The sequence below is a fragment of the Cucurbita pepo genome, chromosome LG01 (assembly GCF_002806865.2).
Source record: "Cucurbita pepo subsp. pepo cultivar mu-cu-16 chromosome LG01, ASM280686v2, whole genome shotgun sequence".
In the NCBI taxonomy this organism is placed as follows: Eukaryota; Viridiplantae; Streptophyta; class Magnoliopsida; order Cucurbitales; family Cucurbitaceae; genus Cucurbita; species Cucurbita pepo.
Window position 1 is genome coordinate 463,139 of NC_036638.1, and position 23,769 is coordinate 486,907.

Here is a 23,769-nt window from a genome sequence, read left to right on the forward strand (position 1 = left end):
CTTAAACGAACATAGACAATTTTATTTAACAAAAAGAGTGGGTATACATATCGACACGTCAACCAATATTTCGATAACTCAAAATTTAAAGCTTGTGGTCATTGTTACCGATTTGGATATTGATTAAGTTGTCTTCATCGTACAATCTATGTGGATGTACTACGATCTCATCTTATCAAAATATGTGTCTAGAATCTCAACATCAAATCCAAATTTTTTTCCTTTCATTTTTTTTATCAACAAAAAAAGATTTACCAATTACTCGGTGTTCGAGTTTAAAAATATTTAAAAAAAAAAAAAAAAGCTCGATCAACTTGATTGAAATAGATTATAATTTAAAAAAAAAAATTAAAATTAATTAATGAATAAAGAAAACTCTTTATTTGGATGGTGTTTTTTTTTTTTAAATATTTTTTGAGGTTAATATAAAAATAAGTAAATTATAAATAAGTATTAAAATAATATAAAAAGAAAAAGGTGTTTGAAAGGGAGGTGATGGTTCAATGAATATAAATAGATGTACATAGAATTAATATATATTATATAATTATATAATATGAAAAGGGATGGGGATATTGAAAGTGATGTATGAGATATTAAATATTAGGTGTGGAGTTGTTACAATTGTACAGCTATGTGGGGCCTATGCCTCTCCCCTACAACTTCCCACAAAAACGCCTCAAATTAATTTAATTTTTATTTATTTTTTTAGAGTTATTTTTAGATAAATAATAAAGTTAAAGCATTAATTTATTTATATTAGTGAATTAATATATTAATAATTAATTTAAATATTAAAAAAAAAGTTTGGCAAAAGAAAAGAAAAATAATGTGATATATACACCGATTATAGTGATGGTGAAGAGAGAGGGGGTTGGTCCCAATCCAACTCAAGTTTGTAGTCAACCTCTCAACTTCATTGCGTGGCAAATTCAAAGGTTGATTTTTTTTTTTTATTTAAATATTTTTAATATGAAAATAATTAAATAATATTACGTTGAATTTATCCGCATCTCGAGATTTCAATATTTAATATTAGATAGATCGGATAAATTATTGGAGAAGAGTGTCACAGTGTAAGAGATCTAAATTTTGATAGATTATTAACTATAGGTTTATGATTCAATTCAACTCGTGAATGATGTATTTTAAATAAAAAAATATAATTTTTTTTTGTTAAATAAAAAATTGAAAAAGGATGGATATTATAAATGCGTGACAAATATTTAATACACTATTTAAGACACTTTCCTCCATCAATGTTTCCACCTAACTCTCTCATTCATTCTTATCATTTTTTTTTTCTTATCCAAACTTAACAGAAATTAATACGACACATTATTATTTCTGTCTTTTATGGTTTGAATTTATTTATATTTTGTGAGTAAAATTTTGAGGTTAAGCACTTATCCAAAACAATATCCATAAACTTAAAATAAACCTCGTATATTGAAGCGTGTAAAACTATTGATGTGATTGCCGATAAGATCTCGACCAGGGATTGGTAATGATAATAGATCACATGTGAAGTGGGGCTTGTAGTTTTGTTCCTCTCCCTTTTATCCAACGTAGTTTTCACTCCCCATTCACCTCCTTCTCTCTCTTCCATCACTCCCACATTTGACTTTTTCTTTTTCTATATAATACCAACAACCATTCAAGCAATTACGACGGGGGTTGTAATGGGCGGTTTGGGGTCGGTTCTTTTCGCCGCCGTTGCAGTGGCGGTGGTGGCAGTGGTGGTCCATTTTTACTATGGAGTGTGGAGGAGGACGGCGGAGATTAGGAGGAAGCTACGAGCACAGGGAGTGACGGGACCACCGCCCTCACTTCTGTACGGAAACTTGCCGGAGATGCAGGAGATCCAGTTGGAGGCGGCGGCGGCGGCCATGGCTTCTCCGCCACATCATGCGTCGGTGATTGTTGCTCACGATTATACCTCCACTCTCTTCCCTTATTTCGTCAAGTGGAGAAAACAATACGGTATTATTTATTATTATTATTATTATTATTTTGTTAAATTACAAATTAAATTTCCTCGTGTTCATGTTGTGCATATTTTGGTGTCAATTTTTTCTTTAAGAAAAGAGATTTAATCATGTAATGTTAACATTAACATAAATAAAATTTCTCAAAATTATTCAACAATTTTTTTAAAAAGTTTTATTTTTAGATAATGAAATGTTATATTAAATAGTGTTGTACGTTTGAAGTTTTCCGAGCTTTGAGAAATGTGAAAGTCGTCTCACTTGGTCAATGAAATTTAAATTAATTATGATTTTTTTTTTAAATATTTATAGCAAATACGGTTCTATTTGATACTCATTTGACTTAGTGTTTTAAATATTTCTTGTTTTTTCGTCATTTATTTATAATAAGCTTTATTTTTATTAAGATAAGTTTTAAATTTTTAGTGACGTTTTAAAAAAGAAAAATTGAAAAAAAATATTTTTAGTAGACTACACTATATATATATATATATATATAATAAATAATAAATGAAGAAAACTTATAGATATAAATAGGGTTTATAGGTTTAATTTTCAAATACAAAAGTCTAAATTAATAAAATATCCATAAACTTTTTCTTTTATTTAAAAAAAAAAACAACATTTAAATTCTAAAAGTTCAACTCTACACTTAAACTTAAAAAAATTAAAGATAACATTACCATTAGTTTTAGATTAAAAAAAAAAAAAAAATTTAAAAATATCATTAAAATAAAAAAAAAAAAATCAAAATTTGTTAATGTTAGTTTCAAATTTCGTATATATTTTTAAATGCAATTATGAGTAAAAGTATTTTTGAATTTTTTTTAAAAAGATTTAAACTATTTTTGAAGTTTTTCAGGTGGTTTTGAAATTTTTAAAAAAATTTGAAGTTATTGCAAATTTAATGGTATTTTTAATTTTATTTATTTATTTTAATAATATATTTGAAATAAAATATTAATAATTTTCAACAATATTTTTCTATTTTTATTAATTTATTTCATTAAAAAAAAAAAAAAATCAAACCATCTATACCTTTTAAATTTAGTTACGCAAGCTAATATACTAGTTTTATAAACTTGTAATTATTTATTTATTGAAAATAAATAGAAATCTCTTATTATAATACAATAATATTTATTAATGTTGATAAAAGACTGGGCCGTGGATGAGTAAATAAAGAGGCCCAAAAGTGATCCTAAAATTGGTTGGCAGGCCCATTATACACATACTCGACAGGGACGAGGCAACATCTGTACGCGAACCACGTGGACCTGGTGAAGGACTTGAGCCTCACCAACCATCTCCACTTGGGCAAGCCCTCCTACGTCACCAAGAAGCTCGCCCCAATCCTCGGCCACAGCGTGGTCCGAGCCAACGGCCCTGTCTGGGCCCTGCAGCGCAAGATCATAGCGCCCGAGTTCTTCATGGACCGGGTCCGGGTCATGGCGGCGCTGATGACCGAGGCGGCGTCTGCGATGCTGCAGAAATGGGAGGGGAGGATCGGAGAAAGAGACGGAGCCACGGCGGAGATCGACGTGGATGAGGCTCTTAGAGAATTCTCGGCGGATGTGATTTCTAGGGCTTGCTTTGGGAGCTCGTATGAGAAGGGGAAGCGGATTTTTTCCAAGCTTAGGGTTCTTCAGAAGCTGCTTAGCGAAGGGAATTTCCTGTTTGGCTACGTTTCTCTCAGGTTCGTTTTTTTTCTCTTTTTTTATTTATTAATTAATTCAAATTAAAATCTAAATTAAAATATAAATTATGAACAGCGACCGATTATTTCAACAACCCAAACACAGAAGAATCAAGAAGCTGGAGAAGGAGATCGAATCATTAATCTGGGAAACGGTTCAACAACGCCAAAGAGAATGCTCCAAAACGTCGTCGGATAAGGATCTCTTGCAGCTCATAATGGAAGCCGCCATGAATGACCCAACCGTAGGCGCCAATTGTAACGAGTCCCCTAAAAAGTTCATCGTTGACAACTGCAAGAGCATCTACTTCGCCGGCCATGAGTCCACCGCCGTCGCCGCCACTTGGTCCTTGATGCTCCTCGCTCTCCACCCCGAATGGCAAGACCGTATTCGGTCCGAGTTTACTCAAGCTTGCCCCGACGGTCGTGTCAACATGACAACCATCTCTCAACTCAAATCGGTGAGTATGGTCGTCCAGGAAACATTGCGATTGTACCCACCGGCGGCGTTTGTGGCGAGGGAGACATTCTCTGAGACGCGACTAGGGAACGTAGTGATTCCAAAGGGTGTCTACTTATGGACTTTGATTCCGACTTTGCATAGAGAGGTTGAAATATGGGGAGAAAACGCGAATGAGTTTAAGCCAGAACGGTTCGTGAATGGCATAGCCAAGGCTTGCAAGTTTCCTCAAGCGTACGTGCCATTTGGGGCAGGGCCCCGACTATGCTTAGGGAAGAACTTTGCGTTGGTTCAGTTGAAGATCATTATTTCTCTGATTGTTTTCAAGTTTAGATTCTCACTATCTCCTGAATATCGTCATTCTCCGTCGTATAGAATGATCGTAGAGCCAGCCAATGGGATGAAGATCATCTTCAAAAGGGTTTAAATTAGGGTTTATCAGAAGTTTAGTGTTACTGTGAGCTCTTATTTATGAAACAGTACAAGTTTATTAATTATAGCAGCTACTAAAATATTTGAATTTTTAATTAAATTAATTAAATGAATTTTAGAAAAGAAAATATATTATGAGATGGGAGACAAAATGATGTAACGTCCAGAAAGGAAATATATAAAAACATGACAGTTGTTTACAATAATATTATAAAAAAAAAAAGATATTACTATAAATCCAAGTGGACCAAAACGGCGCGTTTTTATATAAAATCAAACTCATAAAACATAATATAATAAATATAAATCTTATATTTTATTTACTTTTATAGATTCTTTTTTGATTTGTGGAATTAAAATTTTCAAAATTTCATGGGGGTTTAGATATTTTTTTAATATTTAATTTCGACCTTAGTGTATATCCTCTCGAATGCCACGCCACGTATCTATGATTTAATTTGATAAAATCGAAAGTTATAGAAATGTATATTAACTCAAAATTAATCTCAACAGAGTTCACAGTCAATTTTTGAGTTGTAAAAGTTTGTCAACCAGTAATTTTAACTGGTAAACTGACTTCAATTTTCGATTTTTAAAAAGTTCAACCCAACTCAAAAAAAGAAAAAATCTAACCTAATCGAGTCATCGGGTCATATGAACGCTCCTAAAAAGCTTAATGGTTTAGTGTAAAGTGTTGAATTAATTTGGGAGGGAAAATGGGGAAAAAAGGGAAGGGAAGAAAGCTGGTGAAGGACTGCCAAATTCTCATGTAACCTAACTTTATCTGCCATCATCAAACATGAAGCTTTTCAAAGGAATAATATTTCCAATTGTCCACTTCTTCCTTCATTTTTATTTTTTATTTACTAAATTGTGTTGAAATTGCATAATTTTAACCTCTTTGCATGTCTTGATTTTGTTGTTTTTTGATGCAGATTTCAGAGGCCTTAACTTTTCTAACCATTTACTTCAACAAATGGAGCATATGAACAAGTTTCTAATGAAAATGGAACCGAATTGAACCGAACCGAACCGAGCCAACCCGTTATCAAAGTGAATGGTGAGAGATGGGGTACCAAAAAGTTACCTTTTTGGGGACAGGGTTTGCTGATAGCTGTGAAAGCCTTGCCTGAAAGAGCACAATCAGAGAGAGTAAAAGTGAAAAAGAACGAAATGGAAACCTCACAAAATGAAGAAAAATGCAATAATTGAGCTAAGTTAGGGTCTCCATACATTCTTACCTCTACATTTGTGGACATTGTTCTAAATCATACCATTATTAAATCATTTCAATCCAAGAAAATCTGAACGTCTGGACAGATCTCGAATATTTCAATGTCCAACATCGAAAAGTATCTCGAACTTATTGATTAGGGTAAATAAGGTCAGTTCATCCTCCCTAAAGTCGTCTCGATCTCATCAGGGTCGACTAGGATAAACAAGGTCAGTTGATTGTCCCAAAAGCCGTCCTGAGCTCATCAGGGTCGACTAAGGCAAACAAGGTCAGTTCATCCTCCCTAAAGTCGTTCTGAGCTCATCAAGGTCGACTAGGGCAAACAAGGTAAGTTGATTGTCCCAAAAGTCGTCCCGAGCTCATCAGGGTCGACTAGGGCAAACAAGGTCGGTTGATTGTCCCAAAAGTCGTCTTGAACTCATCAGGGTCGACTAAGGCTAACAAGGTGAGTTCATCCTCCCAAAAAGTCGTCCCGAGCTCATCAGGGTCGACTAGGGCTAACAAGGTCAGTTCACCTTCCCAAAAGTCGTCTTGAACTCATGAGGGTCGACTATGGCAAACAAGGTGAGTTCACCCTCCCAAAAAGTCGTCCCGAGCTCATCAGGGTTGACTAGGACAAACAAGGTCAGTTGATTGTCCCAAAAGTCGTCTTGAACTCATCAGGGTCGACTAGGACAAACAAGGTCAGTTGATTGTCCCAAAAGCCGTCCTGAGCTCATTAGGGTCGACTAGGGCTAACAAGGTGAGTTCACCCTCTCAAAAAGTCGTCCCGAACTCATCAGGGTCGGGTAGGGCAAAGAAGACGAGAGTTGAATTGGGGTGAGAGTTTTATATGGAGAAGTAGGAAAGGAGGAGCTCCCTTCAGTCCAAGCAAAGAAAAAGAGAGAGTGCAAAATATCTCCCGCTTCATTCACGCAGTCACAGTAGCTAGAGAGGAAAGAATAGTACTGAGTGTTTGAGTGAATGAGTCGGCAGTTAGTTCAGCAACCCCTTTGAGTCCTTCCATGAGTGGGCTGAGGGAAGCTCTCTCTCTCCATCTCTTCATGCAATATATCCTTCATTACACACTTTTTTGGACATGGGTTGTCTCAAAAACCTCCAAAACAACCAAAACATGACTCTATAATCAACATAATATATACAAACACAAATTCCCAAACAAACAAGAACAAAGTTAGAAGCTTTAACCTGGAAGAGGCAGCATGATGATGAGTGGAGGACATGAAACCCTAAACAATGGAGGAACAGCGTTTGAAGGGAAAGAGGGAAAAAGAAAGAAGGGTAATAAAGGAGAAAAGAAAAGGGAAATATATGGAGATGATGGGACATAGGCTGCCATAAGAGTTTGGGACATTAAAGTGTGAGAGACAGAATTTTATAGCTATTTTTATTTTAAATAAAGTAAAAAGTATTTCTTTTTTTTTTTTTACGTATACATCGAAATTATATACAACTACTCTGTGAAGATGCAGACTACCTGCACCTCGACAGAAAGATCCTATGGAGCTTCACTGTTTTTTGGGATTGGCTTTAGGCCTTTCCTGTGCAGCTTAGATGGAGGGCGAAGAAGGCCCCCTTCCGGAGGCTCGAGCCATCAGTGAGATACCACTCTGGAAAAGCTAGAATTCTAATCTTGTGTCAGGACCTACGGGCCAAGGGACAGTCTTAGGTAGACAGTTTCTATGAGGCATAGGCCTCCCAAAAGGTAACGGAGGCATGCAAAGGTTTCCTCGAACCAAACGGAGATTGGCCCTCGAGTGCAAAGACAGAAAGTTTACGGGTTTATAAATGATTTAATACATAATATCAACGAAATTTAAGTATTTTTATCTCTAGCCCATATTGTAATCTAATGATTAGTTGATCTTGTACTAACTTTTAAGTTTACGAGGAAAGAAAAAGTGCATAATTTATATAGAGGATGAATGTTCTGTGTTTTAAACTTGTTTGACATAGATATGGTCCATTTAAGTTGGTGGACCTCGTTAGGCTCGTCAAAATAAGGTTGTGAAAAAAATTGGATGTTAATGGTTGAAATTGAGAGTTGACCAAGTCAATGTCAACTAGAGTTAGGTAAAAAAAAAAAAATGTTTTTAAAGACCTCGTACATCTCTTGATCTCTTTCAACTCTCTCAATCCTCTCGGTTTGGAAGACATGACTATGGGAAATTGATGCATGTTTACGGATTTTATGTACATAAAAGTGATATATATCTATGTATGAAAGTGACGTATATCAACTCCACTATAATCGTATTAATCTAAATTATGATTGCACGTGATTTTGTTTCATGGTCTAAGAGGTGGAGTCACTTTCTAAATAATCATAATACTCAACATTCTCTGTATTTGTTAATGAGCCCACGAGCGTCAGGATAGATCTAGATCTTCTTCAAGGGAACCCAACTTTATCATTTGAAATCAACATTAGTGATGAAGATAGCCTAACTTTGAGAGCTACTACTAAGATGGGTTGTTTTTTATACTCATATCTCTCGTCTCATGAGTGTCATGTCTATCTCTTGTTTACAAAAAAACGATTCTTAAACAAAATAAATAGTATCAAACTTTAAAAAACAAGAACATGAAACAAATGGTTGCATATATACTACTTGGCTTTGATCATTACAACAAATAGTTCAATTTTGATGATTTCATAACTTCACTGTTCAGAGCACAGAAAAAAGGCCTCAGAAACAGTATGAACAGGTCATAAGATGGTGACGCCTCACACTTGAAACCTGTAGAACAGTATATGAACAACAATTATTTGTGTGTTTACATAATCACTGCAGACTGAACACATTCAACATGGCAGCTGTTTCCAGGCCTAAACTCTACGGGGAATACTCATCAGTCTTCAAGTAACATGCAGTTTTCACAGTGGGATTCTTTTCGTTAAGAATTAGATTTCATTGAATTTAATGATGAAATGGGATTTTATTAAATCCATCTTCTGTTTGGACATCTAACTCAACTCGTCACAATGATTACAAAGCATTAATATAATACTAATCCAGTTTTGAATTTGACAGCATCTTTAAACTCATCTGGATGTTATGTTATGTTTCCCTTTTTCTTTTTCTCTTCTTTCCCCTTCTCTTTGTTCTTTTTCTTCCCCCCTGTGTCCATCCAATAAACAATATGTTTCTTTGTCAAGCTGATAGAGCTGTTACGTCCAGAAATGTCAAATGGTTGTCTAAAACAACTGGAAGAGTAAGCTGGTCGACCCGTCGCCAAATGTTCGGAGTTCTGCTGGCTTTACCAGCGCCCGGCAGAGAGGGCAAGTTCTTTCTCTTTCAAACCTGAAAACACAAGTACTTGAACCAGTAAATGGAAATGCAATGACATTTGTTAGAGCTAAAACTAATTCCTAAGCACTAGACTTATGCCCAGTCGAAAGAATCGTGCCACTATTAATCAAGATTCAAGGGGTTCTGTCCTTTCTTCATTTTCTTTTTTCTTTTGGTTCCTTCATCTCTGTGCGCACAAGTAGGTCCATTGTCGTGTGCGTGCGCAGGAGTAAATGAAAAAAACTGTGGGCAACACAGCATAGTCTCAGTCAAATAAATGCTGTAGCCATACTAGTCAGACATAGACAATCCCCTGCACTAATAATAAGAATGATATGACCATAGAGATCATTTCTAATATTAATGACTGCAGCATGGTTAAGTCCTAAGGATTCACAAGATACATATGAGGATGGAATGATAACGTGATGTGTTTGGATTTGCAAAAAAACTCTAAAAATTATATACCTCTACTTTATATGATAGGCCATCCAGTAAAAGAATTTAAAAATAAACTGAACTAATTCCTCGATACCTGATGAACAAATTCAGTTTTTCTCAGCCAAGAGCATGACTTTTTGGCTCATAACAAGGTAGATAATTACTACAGTACCTAAGAGTTCAAATTAGAATGCTTGTCTCCCTGTTATAATCTATATATTGGTCCTATGGAGGTCTGATATGAATATAGTAATGCAATGCTGGTAGTATTCAGAAAACACAAGAGATGTGAAGTCATCATACTGACCATTCAGAAACACAATCTTCACAGAAGATGTGCTTACAGCGTAACAGGATTGGAGCATTCATCTTCTCCTGGCAAATAGCACAGAGGTCTCCCGCAGCACTTACCTGTAAAATAAAGTATAAGGAAGACTTGAAGGAATTTAATTAATGCATGAAGTTACTATTAGATCATGCAATGCTAGAGAAATCACAGGACAGATATTTATCAGGGAGGAGAGATTATATTCAACTAATCATGTACATAACAATACTAATGTCGAGAACTTTTCCTGCTTCAATGTTGGTGACACGCAGGAAATTACGGGCGCTAATTGCCAAATCACGATTATACTTTTTTTTTTTTTATCTCTTCATGCATCAAAAAAATGAAAAAAGCACACCTCAAAAATAGCATCTCAAGATGTACGGCCTGATACGAGTAACTACAGAAATATAAAAGAAAAAAGCAAATTTTACTTGTACCCCCCTAAAACTTTCATTGAAATGCAGCTTTTTAACATAAAAACTAAAATTTCAATACCCAACCAAATAAAGACCAAAAGGTATTTAAAATGAATCAATCCAATTAGCCAGAATTATAAAAGGGAAGTAGCAAAGAAAGAAAGAGAGAAAGAAAGAAAAAAAAAAGTTACATATAGAAGAGTCAATCATGTAACTTCAAAAGGTACAAAGTTATGTCGCCACACCAATGAAAGATAGTGACAAATTGGTTTATCTTATCTAAGAAAAATTCTAGGTCACTTCTCCCACCATATCCTGTAGGCTAGTAATAGTATCACATATCCATGAGAATGTAATGAGGGAATCCCGTTAACATGAACTATAGAGGGAATGACTTGTAACATTAAGAAAGCATTAAAAAAGGAGACATTCAACCATCTTAAAGGGTTCCACAAATATTCATGTTATTTCGTTATTTGCGGGATACATTAAATAGAATGTGAAAACAGATGCGTAAAGTTAAATGCAAGAAGAAACACAAAGCTGTTTTAAAATGGTAAATTTCGAAAGAGACTACAATAGACAGGTATGTATATACTTGCCTGTTCTGATGTGGCATATGATCCATAATGGACTTCTTTTTGTGATAGAGCCTTAAATGCAGCCACGAATGATTGAATCTAAAGAGAAAATAACAAAATAGATAGTATATGAACAAGGTTGGTTTCCACGAACTATGACATAATATTAAAATTTTTAGTGCTTATTAAGGTATGAATATTCATGTTTTAAACCATACCTTCTCAACAACAGACGTTAGCTTGAAAGTTAAATACAATCCTGTTGTCAGTGATGAAAAAAGGCTCCCTTGATCTTTGTTCAAGAAGAACCGGTACCATACAGGTGCCGGTAATAATGCACGATACAACAGAAGAGTGTATTCCATGAGAGTTAAAATTTGACCCTGAAACATGAATTATAAACAATCAAAGAACTAAAACAAAGTAATTGTCAGACATTTCAATAATATTAATGGTTAATACAAGATAAACACAAAACATATGATTAAGCTAAATTTGAGATCTCATAATACCTGCCGGCGAAAATTATGGCCTCTGCCATTCTTGTAGTAAATAAGAAGAAGACATTTGAGAGCCATTGCAACCTGCCTCGCCATCGTATCTGGCATGGCAACACAATCGAGTCCAAAATCAAAGAATGAGAACATTAAAATCAAGTGTATGAAAAATTGTACAAAAAATTGTGAGAGAAATACAACAAAGAAGTTGGAATTAGAGGAAGGTTGAACCATTAAAAAAATAATAATAATAAAAGAAAAAGAAAAAACCACAATATCATTCTTTCAATTTTTGGCAATATCCTGAATCCTGTCTTAAAAACTATGTTTGCAAGATCCATATAGATAACACAAAGATAATAAACCATATTTATGCCCTTGTTATATCACCATTCAAGCTAACTAATTAGAAATCGCACTGTGACACTTAAGAATTTTCTGCTTACATTTTTTGAAGCTCCATTCCATATGTTAATTCAATCATTATATCTACAGAAACTTAATAAGCCAAAGCAAGGGAAAATCTGTACCGTTAACTAAGATTATGAACAAGGCATGCCAAAATGGTGGTACTGTCTTTGGTGGAAGCATGACTAACGGGTGTAGAAGATCATCACTATGGCACCACCAGTAAATTCCAATAACATGAACCAAAAATGCAATAGATGTCCCAGCAAGGACAGAAATTTTCCTCTCCCCCTGAAAAGGAGAGTAAATTCTTCAGTGTATATTTCTTGCAAGTGGATTCTCAGTGAAGTTGAAAAAGAAATAAGGTACTAATAGATAAGATAAGTTTGGGTTTAGGCTTACACCACCTTTAGAGCAGTCTGTTTCTTGACAATATCGTTCGACTTATACATAACAGCTGATATACAAATTGTGATGAAAAAACCTGGAAATATCAAACAAATAAATTCTCACCAATCAGAAGAATGTTACAGCAAGAGAGTAAAAGGGAGAAGATTACAAGATGATCACTACTTGTCTTTGTGATTACACCTAACAGTGTAATGCAACTCCCTTATTAGGTTAGGTAGTGGAAGATAATTAATGTATATGTCGACTACCAAACAAACGTGTCCAAAAGTATGTTCCAAAGATTTATGGCAAAGTGTCATCTCCAAACCAAATGATCTGATGCTAACATAACTGTTTCCACAGTATTCCTCTAATTCTTTCTCAACACCTTCCTCCCCACTCCCGAGAGCTGCCTTTTCAACGCATATTTATTTTTCAATACATGAAAACATGTGTTAATAGCAGAACCCAATTGTCAACAAAGTTAATCCAGTTATTTTTCTTCATTGAAAATTATATGCATTTGATAGTAAGATAGTTCCAACGCTTTAAAAAAACTCTGGTCTCCAAATTCTTGGATGATTCTATCACTACATCTTACAACAACCGCCTTGCAAGAAACCCTACAATATACTACAGTAGCTTTTACAGCTACAGCGATGCAATTTCAGTACTCAAGTACGGAAAGGAAAAAAAAAAAAACATCCGGGGCAATTTACCACACCACACCAGTATTCAAATCAAACATTATCCTCTACAATCACGCTGTAAGTCATCTAAAAGGTATAAGAACTAACGAGGGTGAAATTTTAATAGATACAACGGAAGTCCTGAGTAAACAATGGCCAGCATTCCCACTTAATTATATCTTAACAAGGACTAGTTACTACCAGCACTATATGAAATTCGATAACGAAAATGAACAATACGTCAAAGTGGTGCCAAGTGCAAAGGGCAATGAAAATCGAAAAATATAATCGGTCCAACAAAAGAGAGGACAAAAGAGAGCACCTTCCAAATGCTGACGGATAAAGACTATCAGCAGTAGCAAAGAGAAAGGAAGAATCTGTTCAATCCACCTGGCAACCTGCTGGATATCGTATCTCTGATAAGACGAATCTCTATTAACACTCTCTTCCACGCCATTTCCAGATTCTGAAACACGACTGCTTCCAGATTGAATAGACGAAGAAGCAGTGGACACCAAAGGAACTCGTTCCTCATCAGGGGATTCCGGCTGATCCCCAGAAACAGGAAGTCCACCATTTTGCTCATAGCCAGCTTGTCCAACCAGAGCCGGAGAAGGATCTTGCTCACCAGACCCAATAATCCTAATCGAAACCTCCCCAGAGGGGCTGGTATTACCGGAGGAGGAGGAGGTGGGACTATTACTAGAAGAAGAAGAAGAAGAAGAAGTGGTAGTCATCAAGTGATTCTGATTTTGAGAATAAACCCGCAAATCAGGGGTGGCAGAGCCGTTGATTATAGGTTCCGATTCATGAGGAACAGCCCTAGTGGGAAGAATTCCAGAGTAATCCAAAATGACGGACAGAGGCGAACGGAAGAAATTGAGCGAAGGGATCGAGACCCCAAATCTGGAGGAGGTAGGAGAAGTTGTGGGTGAAGAAGAATTGGAATAAGGATCAGAATTGGAAGCCGAGGTCTCCATTGGTAGTGACCAAAAGGCAAAAGGCAAAAGCCCAAAATGATGTTCGACCTTCCCCCTCCTTGCAAAACCTGTACCGATTCAACCCCTTCGAAATCCCACCACCTGAAAGGAAAAAAAACAGAGGATGATGGGCAAGAATAAATGTGGCGTTTGGAGCCGGAAATGGCGGTGATCCGGTCGGAAGGGGGCGGAGGGAGGTGGGTCGCCGGGGGAATTTGGGGAAGGAAAAAGGAAACGAAGAAATAGGTTGGGAAAAAAAAAATGGAGAATTGAATGCGAAACGTAGAGAGAGGCAAATAGTGGAGGAGAAGGGAGTGCGCGTGGAAGCCGAGTCTTATCGTATCGTATCGTATCGTATAATATCGTATCGTATTAGGCACAAAAAATGCGACTAATTCAGCTTAGTCGGCTCGGCGACACATACGAACCAAGCCGACCGTTGAACCGTTGGGTCCTCCTTTTAATTATTATTATTTTTAATTTACTCTTATAATAATAATAATAAAAAAAGTAAATGAAAACTAAATAAAGCAATTTAATTGCCCGCCATAGCTATCAAGAATTCCCACCATGCCTTCAGCCCCAACGCCTTTCGTCTCCGTGTTCGTTACACTCCAGCTCAGGACCTCTTCGATTCGCGCCTTCAAGGTGAAGTTGCCTTCTTCTTCTTCTTCTTCTTCTTCTTCTTCTTCTTCTTCTTCTTCTTCTTCTTTTTCTTATTCTTCTCTAATTGCGATTGCCTTTTCGGAAATGTTATGGAGTTTGATTGTTCGAACTTTCTGCTTTGGAAGCGATGGCGTCTGTTGAAAACTTCATTGCATCTTCCGATTAGAGTGCGGAACAATTCGGATTAAATTAAGGCTACTGACTTTTTGTTTTTCCTCTAGAGAATCGTGTGTATGTTTAGGGAAGAAGGAGAAGGAAAGTGCTTCTTCTTTACTCCTGAAGTTAACAGCAACTTTTTCTTACCTACTCAATAAAGAAGGAACTTGAGAACTTTTCCCCCTTTCCGAAATCACTTTAACCAGGACTCACGGGCAAGAACTTTTTATTTAATCGGTAACTTTTTCCTACCTAATGAATGTGTGTTTGGATTTCATCTGTTTGACTCCGTCCTCGTCAAAATCTAACAAAATGCCTATGTAATTCTCAGCTAGTATGGAAAATCTGCCTAAACTATTGGAAGACATTACGAAGACTTCCATTGTGAGATCCACACTGGTTGGTTGGAGAGGGGAACAAAGCATTTCTCATAAGGGTATCAAAACCTCTCCCTCTAGTCGACGCGTTTTAAAAACCTTGAGGCGGAAACCAAAAAGGAAATTTGGGAAAACCCAAAGAGCACAATATCTACTAGCGGTGAGCTTGGGCCATTGCATCCATAAACACAGGTTCAACAAAGCATTCAAGCATTTATTGGAGTTGGTTGAGAGCGGCCTGCAGATGTGCACAGGTATTGGTTCTTTCAGATTTTATCCAGTCTCTTTAACTTTGTGTTCGTAATCGTCGTTTCTTAACATGCTCTTTTGTCTAGGCAGAGATCATCTTCCAAATGAATTCTTAAATCATTTCTTGACAATAAAGAACATTTTATATGAAGGGAATTCACTAAACTCGTACATATAGCTAGTTTAGGTGTGAGATTTTTTTTTTTTTGTTTTCTTTTTTTTGTTTTCTGAATCAATTATCCTGATTTGGGCGAGGATGGATAAGTTGGGACCTTTGCAATTCTAACATCTACAACTGTTATTTGTACATGTTTCTTAGTCACATAGGGGCTCCATCCTTAATCAACATGTCTATAAGGTTATTTATAACCAGTAGTCGCTTGTAAAGGAAGATTCCTACCTGGTTCCTCTCTTTGGGGAGCTTGAACTTCGCTTAAAATATTTCTAAAAGCTGCTTTCTCCTTTATATGTCTTCTTTGTTACCTAGATTTTAGAGGATTCAAACTATCTGTTCTTCCACTGTATAAGCTACTCTGAACCTTGTCATCTTCTTTTACAAGAGTACAGCGTTAGTTGGTGTCATCCTCTGTCCATGATTCCAGCCATTGAACGACTCCCTATTAGGTTAAATCTCTCTGCCAATGTGCGTCAGTATTATTTTTGGGTAACTTGACTTGAAAGAAACCACATGATTTTAAAAAACACAAGCAGCAATCCACCCCCAACCCTCTAAATAAACGCATCAGTCTTAATTAAGATAATGAAAGTAATTTGAGATGTTGTATGTGATGATCGAAGAATAGTCTACAAAACATTCATGGGTTGGCTGACAACGAAGAATGAAACAGCTTACCATTCAGTTTGACATCGTGAGACCACTTCCGGAGCTTACTACAAAGTCTCAAGGTGACCATCTAAAGTCTTGGAGTATTGATCATTGAATGATTGATATTTTTTTTCTTCTCTAAGAAAGAAGAAAAAATTGATATTCGGGATTTAGGTAGTGTTAGGAATCTAACTTATATAAGTCAGTTGATAGATTTAACTAAAAGAATGGGTTGGTTAGAGTATCCAAGATGGGAGATGAGTTTGTTAGCCAAGCCAGCCATGGGAGGAGTTTGACATGGGCAGGAGGTTAAAAATAGGAAGGAAGAAGAGGTGGAGAAGGAATTAGATAGACTTTGGAATTAGTTTATGAGAGAGAGCTCTCGGGAAAAAAAATATATATTAACCATTCTTCTCCATTATAGAGTTCGTTAATTTCATTTGATATGCCTGATATCATTTGAATGGTTATTTCGCTCTTACCATCTGGCTCAATCCCACGTCCTTCCATAACTAAATGGCTGTGGGGTATGTATAGAATGATTGTGGGGTTGGAGTTCAGAGCTTTCTGGGTTAATGTGGTCGAAATTTCTCTTTTTTCTGAACTCCACTCCTCTTCCCTCCCTTCAATGTTAATTTTGAATTTCCATTCTTGGAGTTGCAGATGTCCATTTTCTTGAACTTGTATTATTTCTCAGCACATTTGACGAAATGCTAGTTGTTTGTAGGAATCCATTAATAAGGATGTTCGTCAATGCCTTAAATTACTTGCCATAAGTTCGTCTTATTTTCTTAGACAGCTATTTACAAACTGCAACCACCATTTGTTTGGGACTTCGGAATGGATAGCCACATTTCTTGATGTGTAAATATATATATATACCTACAGGAATAGTTGGGTTTATATCTCCAGAAACATGGGCTGCGATGGACGTATTTTTGGCATCAATTTCATCTGAAGATTATGAACCGATGGCATCTGCCCTCATCCAAATGGGTGCCACGAACAATGACGTCAATGCTGTGGCCTTTGCCAGAGATCTTGGCTCCTTTTGGAATATGCTTTTATTTGATTCATTCAAATTAACTAAAAAAAAACATGTTAGTTTTCTAGAAGGTCATTAAAGTGAGGTAACATCTCTTCTTTTTTCATAAGAATATTCTCCATTTTTTGTCATAGTATATGAACAGAATTTAACAAAAGTATCCTAAATCAATTTGTTCTCATTGTATCAACGCAGGATTTGGATACTGAAATAGCCATAGGAAGGAAAGATTCAACTGCTGTTGCTGCAAATATACTCGTAGACGAGAGGCAAATGAACAAACTTTTGTGTTCGTAGCCGACAAAGTTCATAAACTTCAGGGTACACAGTACAGGTATGCTTTTGCATAGAACATCAGTCTTTAGTCTATATAATCAGAAAGTTTGCGTTTTAGAACCATAAGTATTGAATACTTCTGAATAATGATCACTAGTAAAATGGTCCTTCCTTGCAACTTGAGTTTTGTATTTTTCATTGAAGTCCTAAAATGAAGTAAGACTGAGAGCCTAGGAAAGAAGAATACATTCATGAACTTCTTGAACCATACATCAAGACAAGTTGCTAATTTGGACCACATTTCTCTCCTGTTGCTTTCAAAAACCTATCAAATCTTAAGTACCTTACACAAATTTCAAGGCATCTAGTGCCACAACCCTCATAAAAGTAAGAACATATATATTAAAAGATTTAGAATTTGTCTATCAACGTCATGAGCAATATATTTCACTACACCAAAGAATATTTTTACCTGATTTGGCCACCACGTCCGTTCCACTGATTCTCCGTCTTCCACGTCAAACGGTGGCCAGTGTCGCCGCCTCTCTCCCCGCAATATTCTCTATATTTCAAACTCCTCTCCAAAATCTCTCCCCATAACATTAATAAAGCCCATCACTTTATCAACACCCCACCAACACCAACGATGCAAGTCTCACCCTTCTTCCACCGCCCATCCGCCGTCGTCTTCCCCAAATTCAGGCCAGTTTCAACGGTTTCCCCACCATGGCTCCGCCGTCAGGGTGCGGCACCGAGATGTGTTAGTCAGGGTGGCTGGGGGAGCTCTGTGGCGGAGCTGGAGAGAGAATTTTCGGTGGAGGGAGAAGAGTGGCTGAAACTAGGGAGGCTAGAGGAGAAATGCGGCAGTGGAGGAAAAGGAATGGTGGAGTTGCTTGAATCTTTGGAAAGAGAAGCCATTATGGGGGAAGATGAAGGTCGAGACCCTACTAATTACCATAGGAGGGCTAAGATTTTCAGTACCAGTTCTAGAGTTTTTCAAGCTCTCAAGGAACATTCTGATGATGAATCTGAAGAGAGAGAGAGAGAGAGGAAGAAGAAGGATGAACATGTTCATATGAGATCTTATTCGGAGTTACCAAACTTATTTGACATCACATCAGAGTTCCTTCTTTACAGTTCTTTGAAACACTTCTTTTTCTTATTCATCTCCTCCCAAACCTTCTTCTTCAACCAGCCAAATGGCTGCAAGCTTTTCAGTTTCAAACAGAGAAGAAAAGTATTTATAATCCTTCCCTAGTACCATTAGAGAACAGACAGAAGCAGGAGGTTCCGGAGCTTTGGGCTGAGGAACTTCAACAATCCCTTTTCACCTGTAATCATTTCTTGTATGTTTTTCTATCTGTTAGCTCAACACGAACCATACTTGTACCAAATTTAGTGACACGAATCTTTGTCTGTTCTCATCACTTTTCAGCTCCCTATGTTTCTTAAGTGTCATAGAAACAGAGAGACAGAATAAAGTCTTCCGATGTGGGAGCATGAAAGTTCATTCAATAAAGAACAAGTTCCAAACGGTATATTACACAGAAGACAGAATAAGTAGGGTGGAGGAAAGGTAATTTGATCTGCTCATTGTATGGGTCCCCTAATACAAACATGAAAAGTTCAAACTGAATTTGGAAGATTAAGGTTGTTACCCCTGTTTTAGCGGGTGTAAGATCCTACATCTGTTGGAGAGGTGAACGAATCATTCTTTATAACAGTGTAGAAATCTTTCAAACCATGAAGCTGACAATATCTGCTAGCGATAGGTTTAGACTGTTACAAATGGTATTAGAGTCAGACACCGAGTGATATGTTAACGAGGACACTAGACTCTAAAGAGATGGATGGTAAGATCTCACATCCGTTAGAGAGAGAATGAAAGAGAATGAAGCATTATTTAGTGGAACTTCTTGAACTCCATGATCTGTATCATTCTGTTCGTTCCTTGATTAAATCTTTTCATTTTTAAAAAATTGTGATAATCAATTTATCAAAGGATCGCGACTAATTAGTGCACATTTTTTCTTTTTGAAGTTTGATCTGCTCCATAAAATAATATTTGTTGAAATGTTCATTCATAAAAGGATAATTTGATCTATTATCCAACTTTAATTTTTTTAAATAAAATAAAATTTAACTAAATACAAAATTAGGGTCCTAAAAAAATTATATTTTTGTAAACCCTAAAATTAAATTATAATATAAATAATAATACAACCAACAAATGGGAGACTTATGGTTTGAGGAAATATTGGTGGCAGCCTCTTCCACTATCCGAAGCAATTACTGCCTCCCTACTGCGCTTACGTGTATACGATTACGTCAGCATGCTTACGTCAATTAGCCTACAGTTTTCCTTCCACATAACCCCGTCACTCCATTATTTATTCTCTTATTTTCCTTTTCTTTTAATAACTATTCCTCTTTTTTTGTCTTTTAAAATTATAAATTTAATGATTAAGACTTCTTTTTTTCGAGTAAATATTATAACTTAAAAAAATGTTTAATATATTTTCCATAAGAAACTTTCGTACTAACTGTTATTATAAAAAATAAAAATAAAATAAAAAAATTACATAGTTGTATATTTCTAACAAAATTATATTGATTTTTTAGGACGAACTAACTTTTTTGTAAAATTAAGGATTTTACAAAAGAAGAACGATCCCGTCACATGCCATGCAGGTTTAGGAACTAGTAAGAATGCTTAGTTACATCGAAATATCATAGACTCTTCTCATCTAATATATAATTGACTTTAATGGCTTTTTTATATCGGTCTAGTCATGATAAATCATGTACCATTAGGAGTTGGTTGGCGACCACCTAAATAACAGAGTCAATTCTCAGTTAAAAATCATATTAAAGATGTGGAGAGCGACCCCATTTTGAATCAACAACAATGGATATGTGAGTCAATCATTATAAACTTTTCATTACTGGAGGTTAATTAGCTACGCTCCAATAGCTCCAACATTGTAACCTAGTAATATCATAAACATAAAGGGAGCAACCTTATGCCTAAATCAACGATGATGGTAGTGATGCAACGGAAAATCAACCAAAAAAAAAAAAAAAAGGAAGTTTCGGGAGACTTTACTCTCACCGAATGAGAATTGACACTCAGTTAGTAGAACTAAGTTTTACTCATCCTAATATCTCAAAATATTAAACAGTCACCATATTTATTAGGGTAATACATATCATTTATGTTCATGCATGTGGTCTCATAAATTGATATTCTATGTATGTAACACTAACATTAGGACTCATTTTCATCGATAAAATCTTAAAGGTCATATTCATACTGTCATTTGATCTGAAATTGTTTATAAAACTTCGACAACCAAGTATAATAGAATTGAAAGATATTGTTGTGTGAAGCATTACATGTATTAAAATAAAATATAAAAAAAAAATTATGGAGCGTATTAAGAATATTTAAAAACAAAATATGAGAGAGCAAAAATTGTAATTTGAAAAATAATAATTGTACTAATTCTTCTTGTTGTCTTTCTCCCACTTGTGATGCTGATGTTGTTCTTCCCCCACATTAGCGCCGAAGATGGAGTCTACACTATTACTGCTGCCGGTGCCGGAGTTGAACATGGCGTCCACCATGTCCAACACCGGAAACTGATCGCCGACGTCTTTGCTGGACCGGACGGTAGCCGGACCCCCGTACTCCATCGAAAGCCATCCGGCAGAGGAGGGAGGAAACTGGGTCATGTGTAGCCCGGCGACTTCCGGCAGCGTCGATGGCGGTGGTGGAGCGGAGGGGGCGGTGGCGGACATGTGGCACGTGTGGTCACCAAGGTAGGCGACTTCGAACGTGTGGGGATCGTGATCGAGGCGCTGCACGTGCTTCTTGGCTGGGCAGTGGTAGAGCTTCTGGTGGGTGCATCTGAAGTAGCCTCTGCAACATTTTATTTATTTATTTTGTGAAAATTAAATATTTAATAATAAATTTAATTATTGAAATTAGTTAGTAAAATGTGAGTGGTTAATCAAATAAAATTAAAATTTGAAAATAGAAAGGGTTTATTAATAATAGATAAAGACATTTAATAATAAACAAATAATAAAAATAATAATATTGAAGAATTATTGACCGAAGAATGAGTCAGAAAGTCAACAAAGGTGTCCCACATTTGTTTTCAATTAAATCGGTCAAACCTTCGATTATTTTATAAATCAATTTCCCCTAACAAAATAAAAAAATAATTTTTTTTGTTTCATTTAAAAAAAAAAAACTGTTTTGAAAAAAAAATCATTTTATAAATTTTAAATTTCCAAAGAATAAATATAAATTTACAACTTGTAATTTTTATTCATAAAGATTAAATTAGCAACTTAATTAGTTAGTTAATTTGAATTATTATTATTTTATATAGATTTAAAAAAAAAATTAATAGTTGTACCGTATAAAAGCTTTAGGTCACCATTAGTAGATATTATTCATTTTAGCTAGTTACCTATAGTCGTCAACTTCACGATTTAAAAGAAAAAAAAAATCTCTCTCCACCTCTAAATGGGAGAGGTTTCATCTCATTGGAAGTCAACGTCCTCGCTGGTATACCGCCTAGTTTCTAACTCTAATAACATTTATAATGGTCCGAGGCCACCGCTAGTAAATATTATCTGTTTTGGTTCGTTACATATCGTTTTCATCTTACGATTTCAAAACGTGTATCATTTAGGGAGAGATTTCCACACTTTTATTAGTTTTTGTCTCCCATCAATGTGGAACTGACGTTGAATATTATGATTAAAGGTTTTATTTACTTTTTGGTTTATTATTTGTTAAAATGAAAACTTTTAATAATAAATGAAGTTATTCTAATTCCATTTAAATATGTGTTTTTGAATAATAATTTCAACTTTTTTTTTTTTTGAATTATTTGTGTTGTTATGATTTTAATTTGAATAAATAATTAAAATCTTAAGCCGAATTTAGCAACGTAATTAAATTAGTAACAAAACAAACCTGGGAAACCTGGAGCCAAGAATCTCCTTCTGTCCATATTTCCGCCATGTGAAGCCGTCGTCCGGTGGTAGCTCTGTGTTTCCGATGCGCGGCGCCGCCACTCTCACCGTCCTCTTCGCCATTCCATCTTTTCTGGTTAAACCCATTTCACAAAAAACAATCTCTTTTACTTTTACTTTTTTTTTTTTTACTTTTTTTACTTTTTACTTTCGAATGAATAAAGAATTCATAATTTAACCAATACCGTCTTCGAGCCTTGGTTGACGTGGAAGAATAAGAAGAATAAGAAGAATAAGAAGAATAAGAAGAAGAAGAAGAACCAAAACCCATTGGCGGTAGATTCCCGGAATCGTCGAACGGCGGCGGCGGCGGCCTGATCTGAATCCGCGGCAAGTCCATAGATTGGGAGGTACTGGTCCTGAGGCACTCGTTTTGAGGGCGACTGAGGCGCTCCTTGGCGGCGGAGAAAACACCCAAAATCTCATCACAAAAACGAGCGAGGAAATTAATATTATTGCGGAAATTTAAAGGATTGGATTCAAAATCTCTGGCCAAGGAACACCCTCGAAGAATCAAAGAAAGGGCCTCCTCCATGCCCGGATTTACCTCCATAGCCCAATAATGGAGAGAAATTGAAGATCGCCAACAAATATATATATATATATATATATATATGTATGGTATGGTATGGTATGGTAATGGTATGTATGTATGGTATGGCATGTTGGATGAAAAGGGTACAAAAATGAATGAATTGAATAAAATAAAGAGGTGGTGGTTATTACTGGGAAAAAGGGGGAATTGGTCTACAGGAAGACTTTGGGCTTCTTCACTTCTTCTTCTTCCATTCAAAAAGATTCTTCCTATTGGGGTTTGAAGGGTTTTACAATATTTTGACCAAAGACTAAGTACAATTATGGAGGTTTTTTTTTTTTTTTTTTCTTTTTCCTACGTGGAAAAATATTTTTGTTATTACGTTGTAAGAAAGGGAGAAACTATCTTAGGTGGCCACTGTCGCGTGGATACGTCTTAACAACTATGGTATTTGTTTATGACTTTTATTTGAATCTTTTTTATTTTTTTTAACATTTTAAAATTTAAATGAGATTCATAGTAGGGTGTATTTCTATATTATTATTATTTTTTTTTTTTTTTGAAGTTTAAGGTCATTTTTAAATTATTTTTTTTAAAGATTTAAATGTGTGAAAAGCTAAAGTTTTGTGAGGGAAATTGTGTTAGCATTTGCAACTTTTAATTTGATGACTTCTTCTTCTGCTCCTATTGGTTGTAGTGTGTGTGAAGGAAGGGTTAAACTATGTCTCAATTGAAACAAGGAATTGGTGTG

At 35.7% G+C, this 23,769-nt stretch overlaps 4 protein-coding genes and 1 long non-coding RNA gene across 8 annotated transcripts; 2 read left to right on the forward strand and 3 right to left on the reverse strand.

Moving 5' to 3' along the window:
- The first annotated feature begins 1,676 nt into the window (after positions 1-1,676).
- On the forward strand, positions 1,677-4,671 carry LOC111780647 (cytochrome P450 714A1-like). The gene is made up of 3 exons (XM_023661113.1): positions 1,677-1,983; positions 3,207-3,684; positions 3,761-4,671. Exons 1-3 carry the CDS (start codon positions 1,683-1,685, stop codon positions 4,569-4,571), a joined length of 1,590 nt encoding a protein of 529 aa, XP_023516881.1. The 5' UTR covers positions 1,677-1,682; the 3' UTR covers positions 4,572-4,671.
- Positions 4,672-5,397: 726 nt separating this feature from the next.
- Positions 5,398-7,191, reverse strand: LOC111780655. 3 transcript variants are annotated; one of them, XR_002812877.1, is made up of 3 exons: positions 6,999-7,191; positions 5,818-6,906; positions 5,398-5,705 (listed from the first exon to the last, which is right to left on the reverse strand). It is a non-coding gene; the product is annotated as an uncharacterized LOC111780655 (long non-coding RNA). The 3 variants fall into 3 exon arrangements; XR_002812878.1 differs by lacking the exon at positions 5,818-6,906 and having other exon boundaries at positions 6,999-7,167; XR_002812875.1 differs by lacking the exon at positions 6,999-7,191 and having other exon boundaries at positions 5,818-6,992.
- A 1,511-nt stretch (positions 7,192-8,702) lies between these two features.
- On the reverse strand, positions 8,703-14,307 carry LOC111798071 (E3 ubiquitin-protein ligase RNFT1-like). 2 transcript variants are annotated; one of them, XM_023681030.1, is made up of 8 exons: positions 13,179-14,302; positions 12,185-12,261; positions 11,900-12,068; positions 11,385-11,473; positions 11,091-11,255; positions 10,894-10,971; positions 9,852-9,955; positions 8,703-9,115 (listed from the first exon to the last, which is right to left on the reverse strand). In XM_023681030.1, exons 1-8 carry the CDS (start codon positions 13,834-13,836, stop codon positions 9,010-9,012), a joined length of 1,446 nt encoding a protein of 481 aa, XP_023536798.1. In that variant the 5' UTR covers positions 13,837-14,302; the 3' UTR covers positions 8,703-9,009. The 2 variants fall into 2 exon arrangements, with proteins under 2 accessions (XP_023536798.1, XP_023536805.1); XM_023681037.1 differs by having other exon boundaries at positions 9,006-9,346; positions 13,179-14,307.
- Positions 14,308-18,077: 3,770 nt separating this feature from the next.
- Positions 18,078-18,689, forward strand: LOC111801831. The gene has a single exon (XM_023686015.1). It carries the CDS (start codon positions 18,078-18,080, stop codon positions 18,687-18,689), a length of 612 nt encoding a protein of 203 aa, XP_023541783.1.
- A 2,186-nt stretch (positions 18,690-20,875) lies between these two features.
- LOC111779112 (WRKY transcription factor 55) lies at positions 20,876-23,242 on the reverse strand. Its single transcript, XM_023659186.1, has 3 exons — positions 22,669-23,242; positions 22,425-22,556; positions 20,876-21,353 (listed from the first exon to the last, which is right to left on the reverse strand). The coding sequence occupies exons 1-3, from the start codon at positions 23,145-23,147 to the stop codon at positions 20,933-20,935; spliced, it is 1,032 nt and encodes a 343-aa protein (XP_023514954.1). The 5' UTR covers positions 23,148-23,242; the 3' UTR covers positions 20,876-20,932.
- Between the last annotated feature and the right edge of the window lie 527 nt (positions 23,243-23,769).